At 39.9% G+C, this 21,211-nt stretch overlaps 1 protein-coding gene across 1 annotated transcript in view; it reads left to right on the plus strand.

The window, feature by feature from the left end:
• Positions 1-21,211, plus strand: part of MORC1 (MORC family CW-type zinc finger 1) — a 177,090-nt gene that overhangs the window by 120,502 nt on the left and 35,377 nt on the right. Inside the window, 1 exon segment of the mRNA XM_033211353.1 lies at positions 2,387-2,491. Coding sequence (XP_033067244.1) covers positions 2,387-2,491 — 105 coding nt within the window.

The raw sequence follows: 21,211 nt of genomic DNA on the forward strand, positions 1-21,211 counted from the left end.
GTAGGACAGGAACATCTTCCCAGAAAATATGGTAACTAGCCTTTTAGGATTGAAATGTAATTACATTGGTAAAAGGGGAGGAAAAGCACTTCTAAGCAATGGAAAAAGAGGAAACATGGTGAATATGAAGAACTTTAAAAAGACAAGTAATCTATGGCAGGGAAAAGAGATGGAAAGGGACTGTGGTGTGAAGGAGTAGGGCAGGTCCTATAGGCTACCCATAAGGGGTTTTGCATTTATCCTGTAAGTAATGGGAAACCATTGAAGAGTTTCAAGCAGGGAAGTGACATGACCAGAGTTTTCTTTAGTGAAGATTGCTTTGGCTGAGTGTAGAAGAAAGGTTAGTAGAGAGCAGAGTTGTTGGGAAAGACAGTCTGAGGGGTATAGCATTTTGGCCTCCACCTTGCTGCATAAGAATGGACCTTGAGCCTGGGGCTGTTTCTTACCAAGAGATGAAGACCACACATGGCCTATTCTGGGTTTATTGCCTTGTATGGAAATATCTTTCTCTGTTGCAAGTCCAGTGTATGCTCTTTTGTTCTACTTAAATGTGTGTGTCACATGAAACCTTGGTCAACCCCACTGCTATATCTATCTTCCTTAGGGAGGGAACACAGCATCTTTCTCCTGTAGCATGAGAAGAGTGCATGTAGCCAATTGCCCAGCATTGGCTGATGGGGAAGCCTGCTGGGCGTGGGGGACTGATACACACTTCTGAGGCTGATCTTGCTCTTCTCTATGTTAGTAAAGCATTGTTCCATCTAGTGCCTGACTGCATTGTGTTTTCTTTGGCAACTCCAATAAGCAAGATACTATAGGCAGAAGTTTTGAGACTCCTTCTCTGAAACTGATAACCAGTACATGGTGTTTCTGTTTCACAGATAATGCTTAACAAAAGTGAATGTGGACAGAGCAGTTAGGAGACTTGACCGTGCTCTGATGGAGAGATCACAGTGGTGTAGGCTAGGATGATGGTGATGGAGGAGGTAACACTGCCCTTTCCTGGGGTCTGTCTTTATTGGATATAGAGGATCATGTAGAGGAAAACGGCAGAATGACTACAGAATTTTGAGCTCTTTCACCGGTTGAATGGTGATTCCATTAATTGAAATTGGTCATTGTAGAAGGTGACTGGGCTTCTGGAGAACAGCGTGAGTTCAGCTTACATAGTTTGAGACTTACAAGAGGATGTGCCAAGTGAAAAGTCATAAACATGAGTCTGGATTTCAGAGGTGAGGTTTAAATAGGAGACGGTCTTGTGAGGTATTTACATGCCTGAGGATGAATGAGGTTGAATGGGTAAGAAGAAAAGAAGGACTAGACAGAAACTTGCGGGATTTTAGCATTTTGTGGCTAGCTACGAGAGTACAGGTGTGCACAGATGATTGTGAAGGAATTGCCAGAGCGGTAAGAGAAGAAACCAGGAATTGACTATTTCATTAAAACCAAAATGGAGGAAAAGGGTGATTTGAAGAGAGACTGTTACGAAGGCTAAATTCTGTTGAGAAGCCATCTCAGCTGGCCAAAGACCTAAAAATTGTCTGTTGACTTAATGATTTAGAGGTAAGAGGGATGATCTCAGGAATATTTTTGTTGTTGGAGTAGAAAGGGTAGAAACCAGATTATAGATTCATGCAAAAGTAATTGCTGTTTTTGCCATTAAAAGTAATGAATTTACTGCTAAGTGGAAGATGAAGAAATGGAGACAGATTGCATATCAGTTCTTAGAAAAATAAGCTAATTTCCCAGACATGGTGGTGGGCACCTGTAATCTCATCTGCTCAGGAGACTGAGGTAGGATAATCGCTTGAAACTGGAAGGCAGAGGTTGCTGTGAGCCAAGATCACACTACTGCACTCCAGCCTGGGTGACAGAGTGAGACTCTGTCTCAAACAAACAAACAAACAAACAAATAGAAAGATAAGCTAATTTCATTCCAGAAGACATTATATATTTAAGAAAATCTAGAAAACCCCATTTTCTCCTGGATAAATCAGGAGATTGTGAAATTCTTTATAAGCACTTGAAAAATTAATCAGGTTTTAAACTGTAATTGAAACAACGTTTGATTACTCAAGGATTATTTGTAGTAAATTTCTAACATCCTGTCCAATAAACACACTAGGCATTACCACTAACAGAGAAGGTTCAGGAAATATAATTAATTTTAATATTAACCTAAGCAGCATGGAATTAGGAAGGCAGATATGCTCTGAGTAAATCTTACCACGTGCTTATCATATGCAAAGATCAGAAATTGAATTTTCGCTATATATCCTACAAAAGTCTACAGTATGTAGAGGCAGAATGAAGAGTGAAGGTTGCTTAATGGTACCATTGATTGCAACTAATCCTTGTATTTTTTTTTGTTAATTCCTTGTTATAGGCTGCTTTTTGGGAAATGAAAAAGAAGCAGAGTCTGAACTTTGTAGAGGAATGTAAGATATTGATTGAAGATGACAACAGCAAGAGTGATTCAGATATTATCCTGGTGAGATAAACTACACACTAAATGACACCTTGAGATTTTCATATTCACAGAGATTAGAGGGATCTGTTAGTGCCTCAAAGTAATGGAAACATTTAGTTGGATAACCTAGTTTTTCGATGAAGAAATAAGACTCAGAAAAGTTTAAGTTACTTGCTCAAGGCTACATAAACTAGTAGAGATACATTTGGAACTTATGCATCTCCACCCCCAATCCACGGCCCCTTTCTGTTTTAGTTATCAGGCTAAGAAAGCCTTAATAGATATGTAAATATACAAAAATTTACAAAAGTTATATGTATAACTTGAAGGTCATTGTGAAAACTCATTCCCAAATCTGAAGAATATGATCCTTTCTATAATTTGTAATTTGGACTCTCACCAGAAGGTTTAATTCTGAATTGACTTAAATTAGGCAGAGCAAAGTCTATTCAAAGATTATGGGCATGCTCCCCATTTTCTCCTTTAAATAATGTGTTCCTATTTCTAACTTGATAGTTGGTATCAAGGAGTACATGTCTGGGCTCCTGTAGAATCGTGTTGCTTTGCCTTCACTAAACGAAACGTAAAAAGCCGTTGGTGTTCAGGAAGAAATGATTCAAGGACTTACTATATGAGAAATGTTTCATCTGTGAAGGCATGGTGTTCATTATGTTATATAGTGTCCTTTCTGTTAAAAAACTCACTAAAAGTAATTGACACATGAGAATTTAATGTCAGGGAAAAAATCTTTGATATTTTCTTTTATCTGAATATAAATTTTATTACTCACTATAGTTTCCTTTTTACCTTGATTGCCAAGAAGCTTATAGCTAAACTTGAACCTGCATAAGAGCAACTACAGTAGCCTAGATGGTTCTGTTTTTCACATGATAAGTGAGAGTATTTAGAAAAGGACATGGCCTCTTTGGACATGTCTTTAGGGTAAGGTCCCTCAAAATGCTATATAGAATTGTGGATTAGGTTTAAATTGCACTTGTGCCAATGAGAGACATATCATTTCTTCTGACTTTAGCTTAATTTATGATAATGTCCTTCACCAGAAAATTATTGTCACAAGGTACATGACATAACTATAACAAAGGTTTTATTTACAAGTTGTTTCATTTTGGAAAATTTTAAACATAGTGCAACCATAGGAAATGTGCCCATTTCCCGGCTCCAGTGGTTATCAACTCATGGCCGTTGTTGTTTCATCCATATCCCCTCCCTGCCCCCATTACTCCCAGACATCATTTCATCCATAAATTGTAATCATTTGAAGAAGCCACTTGAAGGGATGTTAAAAAGCTATAGACATGATTTGTGAATGGGAACAGAAATAGCCTCACTATTAACAATAAAGAACAACTAAATGAAAAAAGTAAACACCAAAGTATTTTCAAAAGGAAAAGGGTCAAAATTTAATCAGAGGCTAGAAAGAAAGACAAAACCGCAACTGGTGTTATAAATAATGCCACCTCTCTTGACCTCTTCAAAGCAAAATGTAATATAGTTGTACCTGTGAATATTACTATTCAACATTTGCTTTTCAGAAGTTTCAAAGTCTGTATGAGTTCTCATGTAGCCTTTACTTTGTCACGTCTCTCAGCTTTGCACAGAGCTTTTGGCAAGTGCCTTTTCATGAATTAGAGATGGCGTTTATATTTAAAATATTGTCTTTTTAGGTAATAGTTCTCAAGTTCTTATATTACTGTGTGTAGCTATGTGGTATGATTTGTGTCTCTGTGATCCTAGCAGGATGTCTGTTTTCATATTCATGGTGTCTAATTAACTTGGATAAACATGTATTATCCAGAGATGCACATTAATTTCTGTTTGGCTGGAGTCGCAATAATTCAAGTAGGAAATAATTGTTCCTCAATGTTGTCTGTCTGTACTTCCTTAAACCTAGAAATTAAAAAAAGATCGTCCCATCCCCCGTGCTCCTTCCTAGTTATCTTCTAATTATAGCATGTATCTGTGTGCATGTGTGAGTGTGTGTGCTCCTGTGTCCATTAAATTTCAAGAAGGAAGGCACTCAGTGCTAATGGTGGTGCAGGAGGTTGTCACTTAAGAAAGAATAAATAGCTACCACAAAAGACTCCCTCCCCTGACCCCCAAATGTGGCATTTATTATTTTGGCAAATTTACTGGATATGGGACCCAGGGTCTTATTTTAGGTATAAGAAACTAAGAAAACTAAGAAATATGATATATTCAGCACACCAAAGAAACTTCATCTCACAGGGATGACTTCACGTTGTCCAAATTCATGAAACTGTTGTATTATAGCATAATATCAGTTTAGTTATTTAAAAGATAAATACAGCCTCAGTTCAATTGGAAGGCACATATTGACTTAAGCTATGCATTCTGTCCCATTATGCCCATCTGCATGGGCTGGCCAATTATAATCTGACAGTTGCTGGTGAGCTGGGTGCCTGAATATTTAAAAGGCGTCCAGCTAAGACAGCCTGCTGTGTCCACCTCCCCAAGAGACATGACGGAGATGATGTTACCAATGCAGCTATAATACTAAAAGAGCACTGACTCTGGGAACCTTTGCCTTATCCCAGCCTGTGCTCCTATAACTGTGTTTTTTTCATGCTTTCAGGAGAATAATTCCATTCTGACTGGCAGATTTGTTTTTGCTATGTTAATAAAATTAATAAATGTCTATCAGTCTGCCTTTTGAAATTTTTTTTTTTTTCATATTAAGGCACTTTCTTTTTCTTTTTTCTTTTTTCTTTTTTTTTTTGAGACGGAGTCTTGCTCTGTCACCCAAGCTGGAGTGCACTGGCCAGATCTCAGCTCACTGCAAGTTCCGCCTCCCGGGTTCACGCCATTCTCCTGCCTCAGCCTCCCGAGTAGCTGGGACTACAGGCGTCCACCACCTCGCCCGGCTAGTTTTTTGTATTTTTTAGTAGAGACGGGGTTTCACTGTGTTAGCCAGGATGGTCTCGATCTCCTGACCTCATGATCCGCCCGCCTTGGCCTCCCAAAGTGCTGGGATTACAGGCTTGAGCCACCGCGCCCGGCCGGCACTTTATTTTTCTTTGTTCCATGTTTCAGGTAACATCTCACTCTGGTTCTTGTACTTATAGTTATGCAATTTCAAGTGAAATGACAAAAGTATTTGTTACTTTCCAGATTCATATTTAACCCTACCGTTGCTGATTATTTCAGCCATCTGATCATTCATTCTCCAAAATTACCTCACTGCTGTGGCTTACTGTTATGTTTTATTTGTTTTCTTAACTTCTCTCCCTACCACCACTGAGCCCCTCAATTCTTGATTGAATGCTCTTCTTATTACTTTTATTCTAAGGCCTGTGGTCTATTGAAGCAATTTTTAATTTTTTTATTTTACCTTTAAAATTTTTTTGAGACAGAGTCTCCCTGTGTTGCCCAGGCTGGAGTGCAGTGGCACAGTCTCCACTCATTGCAAGTGATTCTGTTACCTCATCTTCCCGAGTAGCTGGAATTACGTGCGCCACCACATCCAGCTAGTGTTTGTATTTTTTTTTTTTTTTTGAGGCAGAGTCTCGCTCTGTCGCCTGGGCTGGAGTGCAGTGGCCTGATCTCAGCTCACTACAAGCTCCGCCTCCCGGGTTTACGCCATTCTCCTGCCTCAGCCTCCCGAGTAGCTGGGACTACAGGCGCCCGCCAACTCACCCGGCTAGTTTTTTGTATTTTTTAGTAGAGACGGGGTTTCACCGTGTTAGCCAGGATGGTCTCGATCTCCTGACCTCGTGATCCACCCGTCTCGGCCTCCCAAAGTGTTAGGATTACAGGCTTGAGCCACCGCGCCCGGCCCTTTTTTTTTTTTTAATTATACTTTAAGTTCTAGGGTACATGTGCATAACGTGCAGGTTTGTTACATATGTAGACTTGTGCCATGTTGGTGTGCTACACCCATCAACTCGTCAGCACCCATCCATTCATCATTTATATCAGGTATAACTCCCAATGCAATCCCTCCCCCCTCCCCCCTCCCCATGATAGGCCCCGGTGTGTGATGTTCCCCTTCCCGAGTCCAAGTGATCTCATTGTTCAGTTCCCACCTATGAGTGAGAACATGTGGTGTTGGTTTTCTGTTTTGTGATAGTTTGCTAAGAATGATGGTTTCCAGCTGCATCCATGTCCCTACAAAGGACGCAAACTCATCCTTTTTTATGGCTGCATAGTATTCCATGGTGTATATGTGCCACATTTTCTTAATCCAGTCTGTCACAGATGGACATTTGGGTTGATTCCAAGTCTTTGCTATTGTGAATAGTGCCGCAATAAACATACGTGTGCATGTGTCTTTATAGCAGCATGATTTATAATCCTTTAGGTATATACCCAGTAGTGGGATGGCTGGGTCATATGGTACATCTAGTTCTAGATCCTTGAGGAATTGCCATACTCTTTTCCATAATGGTTGAACTAGTTTACAATCCCACCAACAGTGTAAAAGTGTTCCTATTTCTCCACATCTTCTCCAGCACCTGTTGTTTCCTGACTTTTTAATGATTGCCATTCTAAGTGGTGTGAGATGGTATCTCATTGTGGTTTTGATTTGCATTTCTCTGATGGCCAGTGATGATGAGCATTTTTTGATGTGTCTGTTGGCTGTATGAATGTCTTCTTTGAGAAATGTCTGTTCATATCCTTTGCCCACTTTTTGATGGGGTTGTTTTTTTCTTGTAAATTGTTTGAGTTCTTTGTAGATTCTGGATATTAGCCCTTTGTCAGGTGAGTAGATTGCAAAAAATTTTCTCCCATTCTGTAGGTTGCCTGTTCACTCTGATGGTAGTTCCTTTTGCTGTGCAGAAGCTCTTTAGTTTAATTAGATCCCATTTGTCAATTTTGGCTTTTGCTGCCGTTGCTTTTGGTGTTTTAGACATGAAGTCCTTGCCCATGCCTATGTCCTGAATGGTACTACCTAGGTTTTCTTCTAGGGTTTTTATGGTATTAGGTCTAACATTTAAGTCTCTAATCCATCTTGAATTAATCTTCGTATAAGGAGTAAGGAAAGGATCCAGTTTCAGCTTTCTACTTATGGCTAGCCAGTTTTCCCAGCACCATTTATTAAATAGGGAATCCTTTCCCCATTTCTTGTTTTTGTCAGGTTTGTCAAAGATCAGATGGCTGTAGATGTGTGGTATTATTTCTGAGGGCTCTGTTCTGTTCCATTGGTCTATATCTCTGTTTTGGTACCAGTACCATGCTGTTTTGGTTACTGTAGCCTTGTAGTATAGTTTGAAGTCAGGTAGCGTGACGCCTCCAGCTTTGTCCTTTTGACTTAGGATTGTCTTGGCAATGCGGGCTCTTTTTTGGTTCCATATGAACTTTAAAGCAGTTTTTTCCAATTCTGTGAAGAAACTCATTGGTAGGTTGATGGGGATGGCATTGAATCTATAAATGACCTTGGGCACTATGGCCATTTTCATGATATTGATTTTTCCTATCCATGAGCATGGTATGTTCTTCCATTTGTTTGTGTCCTCTTTGATTTCACTGAGCAGTGGTTTGTAGTTCTCCTTGAAGAGGTCCTTGACATCCCTTGTAAGTTGGATTCCTAGGTATTTTATTCTCTTTGAAGCAATTGTGAATGGAAGTTCATTCATGATTTGGCTCTCTGTTTGTCTGTTACTGGTGTATAAGATGCTTGTGACTTTTGCACATTAATTTTGTATCCTGAGACTTTGCTTATCAGCTTAAGGAGATTTTGGCTGAGACAGTGGGGTTTTCTAAATATACAATCATGTCATCTGCAAACAGGGACAATTGACTTCTTCTTTTCCTAACTGAATACCCTTTATTTCTTTCTCTTGCCTGATTGCCCTAGCCAGAACTTCCAACACTATGTTGAATAGGAGTGGTGAGAGAGGGCATCCCTGTCTTGTGCCAGTTTTCAAAGGGAATTTTTCCAGTTTTTGCCCATTCAGTATGATATTGGTGTGTTTGTCATAAATAGCTCTTATTATTTTGAGGTACGTTCCATCAATACCAATTTTTTGAGCGTTTTTAGCATGAAAGCTGTTGAATTTTGTCAAAAGCCTTTTCTGCATCTGTTGAGATAATCATGTGGTTCTTGTCTTTGGTTGTGTTTATATGCTGGATTACATTTATTGATTTGCGAATGTTGAACCAGCCTTGCATCCCAGGGATGAAGCCCACTTGATCATGGTGGATAAGCTTTTTGATGTGCTGCTGAATCCGGTTTGCCAGTATTTTATTGAGAATTTTTGCATCGATGTTCATCAGGGATATTGGTCTAAAATTCTCTTTTTTTGTTGTTTCTCGGCCAGGCTTTGGTATCAGGATGATGTTGGCCTCATAAAATGAGTTAGGGAGGATTCCCTCTTTTTCTATTGATTGGAATAGTTTCAGAAGGAATGGAACCAGCTCCTCCTTGTACCTCTGGTAGAATTCAGCTGTGAATCCATCTGGTCCTGGACTTTTTTGGTTGGTAGGCTATTAATTATTGCCTCAATTTCAGAGCCTGCTGTTGGTCTATTCAGGGATTCAACTTCTTCCGGTGTAGTCTTGGAAGAGTGTAAGTGTCCAGGAAATTATCCATTTCTTCTAGATTTTCTAGTTGATTGCATAGAGGTGTTTATAGTATTCTCTGATGGTAGTTTGTATTTCTGTGGGGTCGGTGGTGATATCCCCTTTATCATTTTTTATTGCGTCTATTTGATTCTTCTCTCTTTTCTTCTTTATTAGTCTTGCTAGCGGTCTGTCAATTTTGTTGATCTTTTAAAAAACCAACTCCTGGATTCATTGATTTTTTGGAGGGTTTTTTGTGTCTCTATCTCCTTCAGTTCTGCTCTGATCTTAGTTATTTCTTGCCTTCTGCTAGCTTTTGAATGTGTTTGCTCTTGCCTCTCTAGTTCTTTTAATTGTGATGTTAGAGTGTCAATTTTAGATCTTTCCAGCTTTCTCTTGTGGGCATTTAGTGCTATAAATTTCCCTCTACACACTGCTTTAAATGTGTCCCAGATTCTGGTATGTTGTATCTTTGTTCTCATTGTTTTCAAAGAACATCTTTATTTCTGCCTTCATTTCGTTGTATACCCAGTAGTCATTCAGAAGCAGGTTGTTCAGTTTCCATGTAGTTGAGCGGTTTTGATTGAGTTTCTTAGTCCTGAGTTCTAGTTTGATTGCACTGTGGTCTGAGAGACAGTTGTTATAATTTCTGTTCTTGTACATTTGCTGAGGAGTGCTTTACTTCCAATTATGTGGTCAATTTTGGAATAAGTGCGATGTGGTGCTGAGAAGAATGTATATTCTGTTGATTTGGGGTGGAGAGTTCTATAGATGTCTATTAGGTCCGCTTGGTGCAGAGATGAGTTCAATTCCTGGATATCCTTGTTAACTTTCTGTCTCATTGATCTGTCTAATGTTGACAGTGGATGTTGAAGTCTCCCACTATTATTGTATGGGAGTCTAAGTCTCTTTGTAAGTCTCTAAGGACTTGCTTTATGAATCTGGGTGCTCCTGTATTGGTGCATATATATTTAGGAGAGTTAGCTCTTCCTGTTGAAGTGATCCCTTTACCATTATGTAATGGCCTTCTTTGTCTCTTTTGATCTTTGATGGTTTAAAGTCTGTTTTATCAGAGACTAGGATTGCAACCCCTGCTTTTTTTTGTTCTCCATTTGCTTGGTAGATCTTCCTCCATCCCTTTATTTTGAGCCTATGTATGTCTCTGCATGTGAGATGGGTCTCCTGAATACAGCAGACTGATGGGTCTTGACTCTTTATCCAGTTTGCCAGTCTGTGTCTTTTAATTGGAGCATTTAGTCCATTTATATTTAAGGTTAATATTGTTATGTGTGAACTTGATCCTGTCATTATGATATTAACTGGTTATTTTGCTTGTTAGTTGATGCAGTTTCTTCCTAGCCTCGATGGTCTTTACATTTTGGTATGTTTTTGCAATGGCATGTTTAGGGCTTCCTTCAGGGTCTCTTGTAAGGCAGGCCTGGTGGTGACAAAATCTCTAAGCATTTGCTTGTCTGTAAAGGATTTTATTTCTCCTTCACTTATGAAACTTAGTTTGGCTGGATATGAAATTCTGGGTTTAAAATTCTTCCTTTAAGAACGTTGAATATTGGCCCCCACTCTTTCTGGCTTGTAGAGTTCTGCCGAGAGATCTGCTGTTAGTCTGATGGGCTTCCCTTTGTGGGTAACCCGACCTTTCTCTCTGGCTGCCCTTAAGATTTTTTCCTTCATTTCAACTTTGGTGAATCTGGCAATGATGTGTCTTGGAGTTGCTCTTCTGGAGGAGTATCTTTGTGGCGTTCTCTGTATTTCCTGAATTTGAATGTTGGCCTGCCCTACTAGGTTGGGGAAGTTCTCCTGGATGATATCCTGAAGAGTGTTTTCCAACTTGGTTCCATTTTCCCCCTCACTTTCAGGCACCCCAATCAGACGTAGATTTGGTCTTTTTACCTAATCCCATACTTCTTGCAGGCTTTGTTCATTTCTTTTTCTTCTTTTTTCTTTTGGTTTCTCTTCTCGCTTCATTTCATTCATTTGATCCTCAATCGCTGATACTCTTTCTTCCAGTTGATCGAGTCGTTACTGAAGCTTGTGCATTTGTCACGTATTTCTCGTGTCATGGTTTTCATCTCTGTCATTTCGTTTATGACCTTCTCTGCATTAATTAGTCTAGCTGTCAATTCTTCCACTCTTTTTTCAAGATTTTTAGTTTCTTTGCGCTGGGTACGTAATTCCTCCTTTAGCTCTGAGAAGTTTGATGGACTGAAGCCTTCTTCTCTCATCTCGTCAAAGTCATTCTCCGACCAGCTTTGATCCGTTGCTGGCGATGGGCTGTGTTCCTTTGCAGGGGGAGATGCGCCCTTATTTTTTGAATTTCCAGCTTTTCTGCCCTGCTTTTTCCCCATCTTTGTGGTTTTATCTGCCTCTGGTCTTTGATGATGGTGACGTACTGATGGGGTTTTGGTATAGGTGTCCTTCCTGTTTGATAGTTTTCCTTCTAACAGTCAGGACCCTCAGCTGTAGGTCTGTTGGAGATTGCTTGAGGTCCACTCCAGACCCTGTTTGCCTGGGTATCACCAGCAGAGGTTGCAGAAGATAGAATATTGCTGAACAGCGAGTGTACCTGTCTGATTCTTACTTTGGAAGCTTCCTCTCAGGGGTGTACTCCACCCTGTGAGGTGTGGGGTGTCAGACTGCCCCTAGTGGGGGATGTCTCCCAGTTAGGCTACTCAGGGGTCAGGGACCCACTTGAGCAGGCAGTCTGTCCGTTCTCAGATCTCAACCTCCATGTTGGGAGATCCACTTCTCTCTTCGAAGCTGTCAGACAGAGTCGTTTGCGTCTGTAGAGGTTTCAGCTGCTTTTGTTGTTGTTGTTAACTGTGCCCTGTCCCCAGAGGTGGAGTCTACAGAGACAGGCAGGTTTCCTTGAGCTACTGTGAGCTCCACCCAGTTTGAGCTTCCCAGCGGCTTTGTTTACCTACTTAAGCCTCAGCAATGGCTGGCGCCCCTTCCCCAGCCTCGCTGCTGCCTTGCGGTTAGATTGCAGACTGCTGTGTTAGCAATGAGGGGGCCTCCGTGGGCGTGGGACCCTCCCGGCCAGGTGTGGGATATATTCTCCTGGTGTGCCCGTTTGCTTAAAGTGCAGTATTGGGGTAGGAGTTACCCGATTTTCCAGGTGTTGTGTGTCTCAGTTCCCCTGGCTAGGAAAGGGATTCCCTTTCCCCTTGCACTTCCCAGGTGTGGCAGTGCCTCGCCCTGCTTCAGCTCTCACTGGTCGGGCTGCAGCAACTGACCAGCACCGATTGTCCGGCACTCCCTAGTGAGATGACCCCAGTACCTCAGTTGAAAATGCAGAAATCACCCGTCTTCTGTGTCGCTCGCGCTGGGAGTTGGAGACTGGAGCTGTTGCTATTTGGCCATCTTGCTCCGCCCCTAGTGTTTGCATTTTTAATAGAGACGGGGTTTTGCCATCTTGGCCAGGCTGGCCCGAACTCCTGGCCTCAAGTAATCCACGCACCTTGGCCTCCCAAAGTGGTGGGATTACAGGCATGAGCCCCCTGTCCAGCCTTATTGAAGCAATTTTTAAAAACCACGTTCTTCTTGTTTCCTCTTTTCCCAGTGGGGACAATCCTTATTTTCTGATCATTTCTAATGTCTGGCACTTTGTTCTGCACCATGTCTCCCATTTAACATGCTCCAAAGCATTCATGTGGTATGGAGCTTCATTTGTCACATCTCTAGTTACTTCTGCTCATATTCTTTGTTGGTATTGCTTCCACAACATTTTTTCTTTTTCTTTTCTTTTTTTTTTTTTGAAACAGAGTCTCGCCCTGTCATCCAGGCTGGAGTGCAGTGGCGCAATCTCAGCTCACTGCAAGCTCCGCCTCCCAGGTTCACGCCATTCTCCTGCCTTAGCCTTCCAAGTAACTGGGACTACAGGCACCCACAACCACACCCAGCTAATTTCTGTATTTTTAGTCGAGGCGAGGTTTCACTGTGTTAGCCCCCTGTCAGGATGGTCTCGATCTCCTGACATCATGATCCGCCCGCCTTGGCCTCCCAGAGTGCTGGGATTACAGGTGCCAGCCACCACGCCCGGCCGCATTTTTTCTTTTTGATATTTATGCTTGGCCGTTTAGCCAGTGTGGGCCATTCATTTTCAAAGTCCATGCAGTGAGCGTGTTCTTGTCAAGACCTTGCACATCATTTGGAGCTGTAGAAGTTTCCAACTGGGATTTGGTTAAAGCTCCGGGCATTTTCTGGAGATTAAAAAAAACTGCCAGGAAAATAATGAGGAGTTTTTCTTTAAAAAATCTTAATCCTCTTCCAAATGCTCTAGATAGCCTCTCAGTTGTTCCTTCGGAGATATTTGGTATGGGACTCTGCGTTTCAGCAAACTTCTTATTTTTCATAATCTTGTTAGGACAGCTACAGCCCTCTCCACCATTTTAGGGTAGCTAGGGTGGTCCATATTTGTTATCTCTGACCCTGTAAAGCTGAATTGTCCAGAAATGCATGTGTGTGCGTGCGCGTGCACATGTGCACAGGCATGTGTATTCTAGTAGAGTCAGTCTTTTCTCTTTCTGTGTGGCCATGATGAAATTCAGGTACTGTTCTTCCATCATCTCATGTCACCTCTTCATAACCTGAGAGGCAAGTATTCTTTTCACCCCTGTTTTACAGATGGGGAAAATTAAACTCGCTAAAGGTTACACTGCCAGGAGGTGGGCACCTTGATCCCCAGCTGTTAGACTTTGCTCCTCCTTGTGTAATCACTCTTCATGTGACATCTCCCTTTACCTCCCACCTTCGTAACTGTCCCCTACACCCATTCAATCAGCCCATTCCACTTGGGTCAGTTGAAGTACCTAAATACACTTGACTCAGGCATGAGAGTTTCAAGGTACACCTGTATATTGCACTGGCTAACATTCAGCATTTTGGCTTGTGTTTCCAAAGTTTTTTAGATGGGACTCTCCAGCCAAGTATCTTGAATCAGTTTTAAAAGACCAATCCATCATCCATGCCTTGCCCAGGTTAAGCTCTCTTAAGCCCATTTCTCTCCATATTCACCCTAAATCTGACCTCAACTATGTGTTAATAGTTCTTTTCTTCTGAGACCCAGCTTTTATCCTTCTAGTCAAGCTAGAGTCCAGTCGTAGTCATGAGGCCCATCTTCTTGGGGTCTCCACTAGTTCCTAGCTTCTAAAAAAAGAAAGTATTTTTCTTGTCCGAGATTATACTCTAGCAATATGGTTGTGGTCATAATTTTACCACCAACCCCTTCCATGAGCTGTTGTTGCTTTACCTTTGGCCTCCAGAAAATCTTATTATTTTCTCTCTTCCATGCTCAAAACACATGTTCTGCCCTGTTTTTTGATGAATAGTGAGTATTCTGAACTGTGTTCTGTCTCAGGCATTTCCAAACCCATTTGTAAAGTTCAAATTTGTCCCAGTTAATCCCAGATGGGAAGGAAGTGGAAATTTTTTTAATCACACCTTTTATAGGTATGCTAGCCTTTGTCAGGAGAATCAGTGTCTGAGTAGGTATTGCTATAGTTCTGCTGTTAATAGAAGAACAGTGTCCTGTGGTACTGCTATGATTAAGGGTTTGTTTAGATATAGTTACAAACTCCTGTGCACTGCTATGTGATAAACTGGCAGTTCAACTTTACTCCAGGCAAACTCCATATCACTCTGGATCTGGGAATGGATCTGGTATTTTGCATGCCCCTCAAAAGTGATGCAATCTTATCAGCTATTACTACACAATGCTTCATAAAAACTATAAAAATACAAATGAAACGATAGAATTAGATTATCTTACATTCTATCAAAGAAGTAAACAGCTCATCCAAATTACATCACCAGGTGAGAGGTAAGAGGTAACCACACAGACTGAACATCCTAGGGGATCTATTCTGAAAGATGACTGGGAAGAATCGGTTGCCAGACCACAGCAGATGGTCAGGAAAGCAAATGGTCAATTTGAAGCCTGCTGCAAAACTGAGGAACACCGGGGGAATAAAATTACCGATGCCAGCAGTTAGGGAAGTTGAATAGCAATAATGTGCTGAGGCTCAAGACAGAGCGATAAAAGTACTGACTTTATTTAAAAAACACATGTACATGCTTTTTTTCATCTTGGAGGAACACACACTCCAAACCAACATTGTAGAAATTTTCTAATTCTAACATGAAGCAACATATATACCTTTCTCATAAATATTGGTGTTTATTGTTCGTATTTTATAATGATAATCTTTCAGTTACTATTCTGAATGTCAGAGGCAAACCCAGATTTGCTAAGACATGAAAATGTATGGTGTGGTTATAGTAAGGTTAGAATAGACCTTCTATTTAATAACCAGGAACCATACAATTTTTTTTATTGGACTGACTGACCCTTTTGTCTCTGTGGTCATTTAGGTCTTCTTTTGGCTTGCAGTTGGCCCTAAGAGCAGACTGACAGAGGAATCTGTTTCATTTTCCCAATCTATAGACATTTTTAAACACTTGATGGTCAGAACACCACTGACAAAAGTATTTCAAGAGTTTGGCAATGAAACCTCGTATTTATTATGAAACAGTATCCTCTGGAGCCTAGAACTTTCTGAGGCTCAAGAAAGATATATAGCAATGAGTGGATAGAACCATCTTCCTGTCTCAGAACTGAGCTAAGTCATTTACTAGTGGTACCTGGTCAGCTCTTTGGGGAAGCTTCAAAAGAGGCAGATTCCAGCTTAGAAAAAGCATCAGTGCACTCTGAATCCCTAAGATCATTAGCAGAGCCTTCATGGTATGTTATAAAAACTGAAGAACATCTAGAACCGATGAGTTGCTACCATGTCTAGGTTTATGTTTTATGGTGGCCAAAACAAATGGAAAACAACTATAAGTACTGTGTTTGGCATCAGTACTACATGATAGTGAATCATAACAATGAGACTGAAAAGGTGACAAAGTAACTCAAAAGCAGATAAAAAAGAAAAACAAAAAACTTGCAAAATTAGTCCCTAAATCAACTGCATTCACCCTAGATACACCTCATTTTTCTGACTCCCAGCAGAATGCCTTTTTAAAATAGAAAACTGTGCTGGTAGTACAATAACATTGTTTCAGATTACTGAAGTTGCCTTAATTTCAAAAGCAGGTGATTTCTCATCAGCTTTAATGATGCCACCATTCCTGGTTGATGATGCTACCATTACCTGTTTATAATCTGTATAATGCTGTGATCATTGCTAATAATACTGGACCTTTCACGGGAAGCCCTCTTACAAGATGCAAACCAGAGCTGCCCTAAGGGCTTTGAAGGAAAGATCATCTATACTCATTTTCCACAGGATTTTTCATCAGTTCTCCAGCAAATGTACAGAGAGACACAAAAACAATGTGTGTTATAGTCCCTGACCTAAAGAAAAATCTTGTGGATGACTTACAAGGAATTGAAATATTCAAGTGGTGGAGTCTGAACTACCACCAACCACGAGCCAATTAACTGCAAATTTATTGAACAATACTTGTGTTAGAGATTTTTGAGGGACACCAAAAAAGTAAAGTATCTGATTGTTGTGCTGAAGGAACAAAAAAAATGGAAGACAGTTTTACAATACCATGAGGTAGTAGTATGTTATGGAAAGGATACAGGCTCTACACTCTGACAGGCTGACCCAGGCTCAAACTCAGACCTCCATGAGGTTTGTCAGTTGTGTCAAATTTTGATATTCTATTTTCTTGTATATAAAATGAGAGTAACAATGCCATCTATTCTCAAGGTTGTTATGAGAATTATATTCATGATAGAATGAAAATAATCCTTTGCATTATAAAAAGTATTTTTTAAAGTCACCTTCTGTAATTCTAAAGAATACAAATTCAGCCTTTATTGGGTGAGCTAGGAGAATGAAAATTTACAAAGCAAAATTTCTTTATGGAAAAAAAGAGAAAGCTGAAGAGTGAACTTATGTGGAAGATAGAAGGGAGGAGGGGCACTGCCCGAAGTGAAAAAACCGGGAGCTGCAGAACTGGAGAAGCTGCAGGTGTGCAGAGAGACATAAGGCAGTTAGCAGATGAAAAAGTTAAAAAATAGATATTTAATTATAATTTTAAGTTGATACAATTTTTTCCTACATGTAATCATTTCCTCCATTTTCCAATATACTCTTTAGTAAAATCTGTAAATTTATCAAAGCTGTATAGAGTTGGATTTGTTTTTGGGAGATGGAGCCACGTTTTGAGTTTTGCTTAGAAGGATTAAGGTAAGAATCCAAGGCTGCTGTGGGGTCCCAGTCTTATCTGGGTCACATAGGTAAAATGCTTGACTGTTGATAACTGTAGTAAAAGTAAACTATATGCAACTTACTGTTAATAGTTATTCAGAGGTAGGAAGAATATGTGCTAGAGTAATAACAAAAAAGATGTTTTGGAAAGAGAAGGATGTATACTTGTCTTTAAAAGTTATGGATAAAACTTTCAAGAAAGAAGAGAAGAGAGAAGCCATTCCAGGTAGAACATTTACATGGCAGAGATGTAGAAGCGAGAGTGTATATGGTAATTTTAGGGAACTCTGAAGAGAACATTTTGATTATAACAAGAAATATTTGTTAAGAAATACTAAAATTGTGTCTGGATAACTTAGAATCACATTGAAAAGAGCTTTGAAAGACAAATAAAGAGTTTGTGCTTGAGATAGTAAGCATGCAGGACATGGGGATGGTTTTAAGAAGGAACATCTAATCATGGATATTTTGTTTAAAAAATTAATCAGATTGGGATAATGGCTTGGGCTGTAAAAAGGAGAAAGTAAAGACCAACAAAAACAAGTGGGATGATGCTGCCTGAAAATTGTAGTATAGAAAGACAAGAAAAACTTAAGAAATTTTAAAAGAAAGTTAGTACAGCTTGGTAAGAAGTATGGAAAAGTAAATAATGAAAGCAGTTCTGAGATGACAATCTGGAACAAAAACGGTGCTGTGGATAAAATGAAGAGCATTGGCAGGGGAATTTGACCAGGTGGTCAAAGATAGGACTGAGGATTTGAAGTTTCAGCAAGACATTCATGTGTGTCATGAGATCAGTTGGAAATAACTGGAGCAAAGGTGAAAAGTTAGGCTTGATGATGCTGATGAAGCCATTGTTTGCGTTAAGTGTGACAGCTTAACTCCAGAAATTTTAATAGGTTCCTTGAGAATTTGAGAGTAGACAGAAAAAGGATAAACTACCCAGAGAGAGTTGAGACATAGGCTATAAAAATCAAGAGAGGAAAGAATTCCAAGAGACATCTTCATACTTCCTTAACTCAATAAATGATACCACCGTTCACTGCTACTCTGGCCAAAACCTGGGAATCATCCTGAATTTCTCTCTTTCTTTCTCATCCTGTGCTCAACCCATCAGCCAATCTTGCTGAATCAACCTTTAAACATAGAATGTATTCTACCACCTCCATAGCTGCCACCTTGGCCAACACACTGACATATCTTACCTGGACTACAGCAGTACTCCTATAAATCATCTTACTGTTTCTCTTGGCCTCCACAGTCTAAAAATCTAAGTATGTCATCCAGAATATGTCATATTATGTCATTCTCTTACTCAGAAGAATTCCATGGCTGATGCTCATACTTAGAACAAAACTCAGTGACCTTGCTGTGGCCCTCAAGGCCCTAGATGTCCTGGCCTGATGTCTTTTGAGGCTACAGATCCCACTGCTCATTACTTCTCTTAGTCCACTGTAGCCACCCTGACCATTGTTGGCCTCCAGTACCCTAAGGAATATTAAATAAATAAAAGGGTAAATAAGTAATATAATATCATGTCATATAAATTCTGTGAAGAAAAATAATAATACAGCTAAGAGAGAGTGAGAGAGAAAGAGACATAAACCTAAGCCTTTTCCTTTGTCGTTCATATAGCTGAACTCCACTACCCACACCATGCCCATCACCACTGTCAGCAACACACATGTATTTTCATAACTTGATTTTTTTTTTACTTTCTTTTATTCTGTGAATATCTTGAGCATCAGTTACTGTTCTAAACAATGGGGATCCAGCAGGGGTAAAAACAGACAATCCTCCCTGCCTTTGTGGAGCTTCCATTCTAGTGGGGGGATCATTCATTAGACAAGATGAATAAGTAAATATGGTGCCTGGTAGATAATGACAAGTATTAGGGAGAAAAAGAAAGCATGGGAAGGGAATAGGAAGTATCTGTGTTGCATGTGGTGAACAGTAGTTGGAATTTTAGGTAGAGTGACCACTGATGGCCCCACTGAGGGGATGCTTAGGAAAGACTAGGAAAAAAGCTGGGGGAGCAAACAAGTCTATAAAACAACAAACCAAAGACGTGAGAGGAGTGTGCCTGTCATATTTGTAAAAGAGCTGGTGGAGAGCCAAATGGAGGATGTGAGATGATGGCAGAGAGGTGAGGGGGTCAGATTATGCAAGAACTTACACTACTCTCTCTTACCTGTGTTATTTTTCTTCACAGAACTTCCAATACCTGACAGTATGTTACATATTTATATTTTTGTTTACTGAATGTAGAAAACATGTTCCATAAAGGCAGGTGTATTAGTCCATTTTCATATTGCTATGAAGAAATACCTGAGACTGGATAATTTATAAAGAAAAAAAGAGGTTCCACATGGCTGGGGAGGCCTCATAATCATGGTGGAAGGCAGAGGAGCAAAGGCATGTCTTACATGGCAGCAGGCAAGAGAGCGTGTGTAGGGGAACTACCCTTTATAAAACCATCAGATCTCATGAGAGTTACTCACTATCACAAGAACAGCACAGGAAAAAGCCACCCCCCCCATGATTCAGTTACCTCCCACTAGGTCCCTCCTGTTACGGGATTACTGGATTATGGGATTATGGGATTATGGGAGCTACAATTCAAGATGAGATTTGGGTGGGGACACAGCCAAACCATATCAGCAGGACTTTGAACTTTTCACTGTAATACTTTCTGGCCCACACTAGAAACCCAATGTTAGTGAATAAATTACTGAGTGAAGGGGAGGGCCTGGAACATAATGGTAACTGTGGATTAGTGCAAACAGAAGGAGTCTTTGAAGTTGGCAGAAAGGTATTTACTGGTCTTATAGCCCTTATGGCTCCTTCATAGTAATAAGTGCTTGAAGTAGGCGTGGAGGGGTAAAGGAGTAGAAGTAAAAGAAATCAGATAAAGTGATATTACCCAGTTTTTAAGTTTCCTTAACAGCAATGAAATTAAATAGGTGTTGCACAGCTGCCTGTGGTATGTTTTTTTCCTCTGACTTATTTATGATTTATTTATCTTCTTAAGTAGATACATTACAAAATTGAGCATGCGGTATTATGTTGATCCATTGCATCCCTTGGAGAACTGACAAATCCCACCCTGCTCATTGTTAACATAAATTTTAATTAAGATGTCTTAAACTCTATGTTAAGACTTAACTATAATCTCACTTACTTTGTGTGAGGTGTTGTCTATTTCATGATATAGGTAAAAATCTCAGGCAGAAGGTTTCCTCCAGCTTCAGAATATGAGACACAGTTAAGCCTAAGTGACTGAAGAACATTTCTATAAGGAAACCAATTAATGTAAATGAAAGACCTTTATAAGTAAGATCAAATATACAAGTAATGTAATTGAAAAAACAGCTGTGTGTTTTCTTGTCTCATCTTGAAAAAATTCAGACTCTCAACTATATTGTAGTAGAAGGCAGCATCCTATAAAATCAGATTTACAGAATGTTATTTCAAAGAAAATGCTATAGGCTTTAAATCATTTATCCAAAAATCTTTTAAACATTAGAATAAAGATAATACAACAAAGGAAAAGAAAAGAAGTTTTTCATGTTACAGAAGTGGCAGAGCTTTGTACAAGTAACATTTTTGGGGTAAGAGGGCATATCTGATCCTAGAAAAAACAGCCCTTCAGAACTCAAAGCAGAGAACTAAACAATAGAATACAAACATAATTAATTTCATGAGGCTCTGTTAATAACACCAACAACAAAATTTCTTTTCTGGGAGTGCTGTCATTTTTGTTAACCTTGGATACTTTCATCTTGTCTGATTTCATCATAAAAGAAAGTTACCAAGAAAATTAACACGTTTTGATATAATCATCTTGGATTATAACAAAGTGCTTGTAACGAAAGGCATTAAATAGTTCCTCTCATAAGCCTGTCTTGTGGTTCCTATTAGCTATTGTTGATAATAGTCTATGCTGCTTATAAACTGGTCC

Source organism: Trachypithecus francoisi, unplaced genomic scaffold (assembly GCF_009764315.1).
Source record: "Trachypithecus francoisi isolate TF-2019V2 unplaced genomic scaffold, Tfra_2.0 Lachesis_group0, whole genome shotgun sequence".
Taxonomy (NCBI): domain Eukaryota; kingdom Metazoa; phylum Chordata; class Mammalia; order Primates; family Cercopithecidae; genus Trachypithecus; species Trachypithecus francoisi.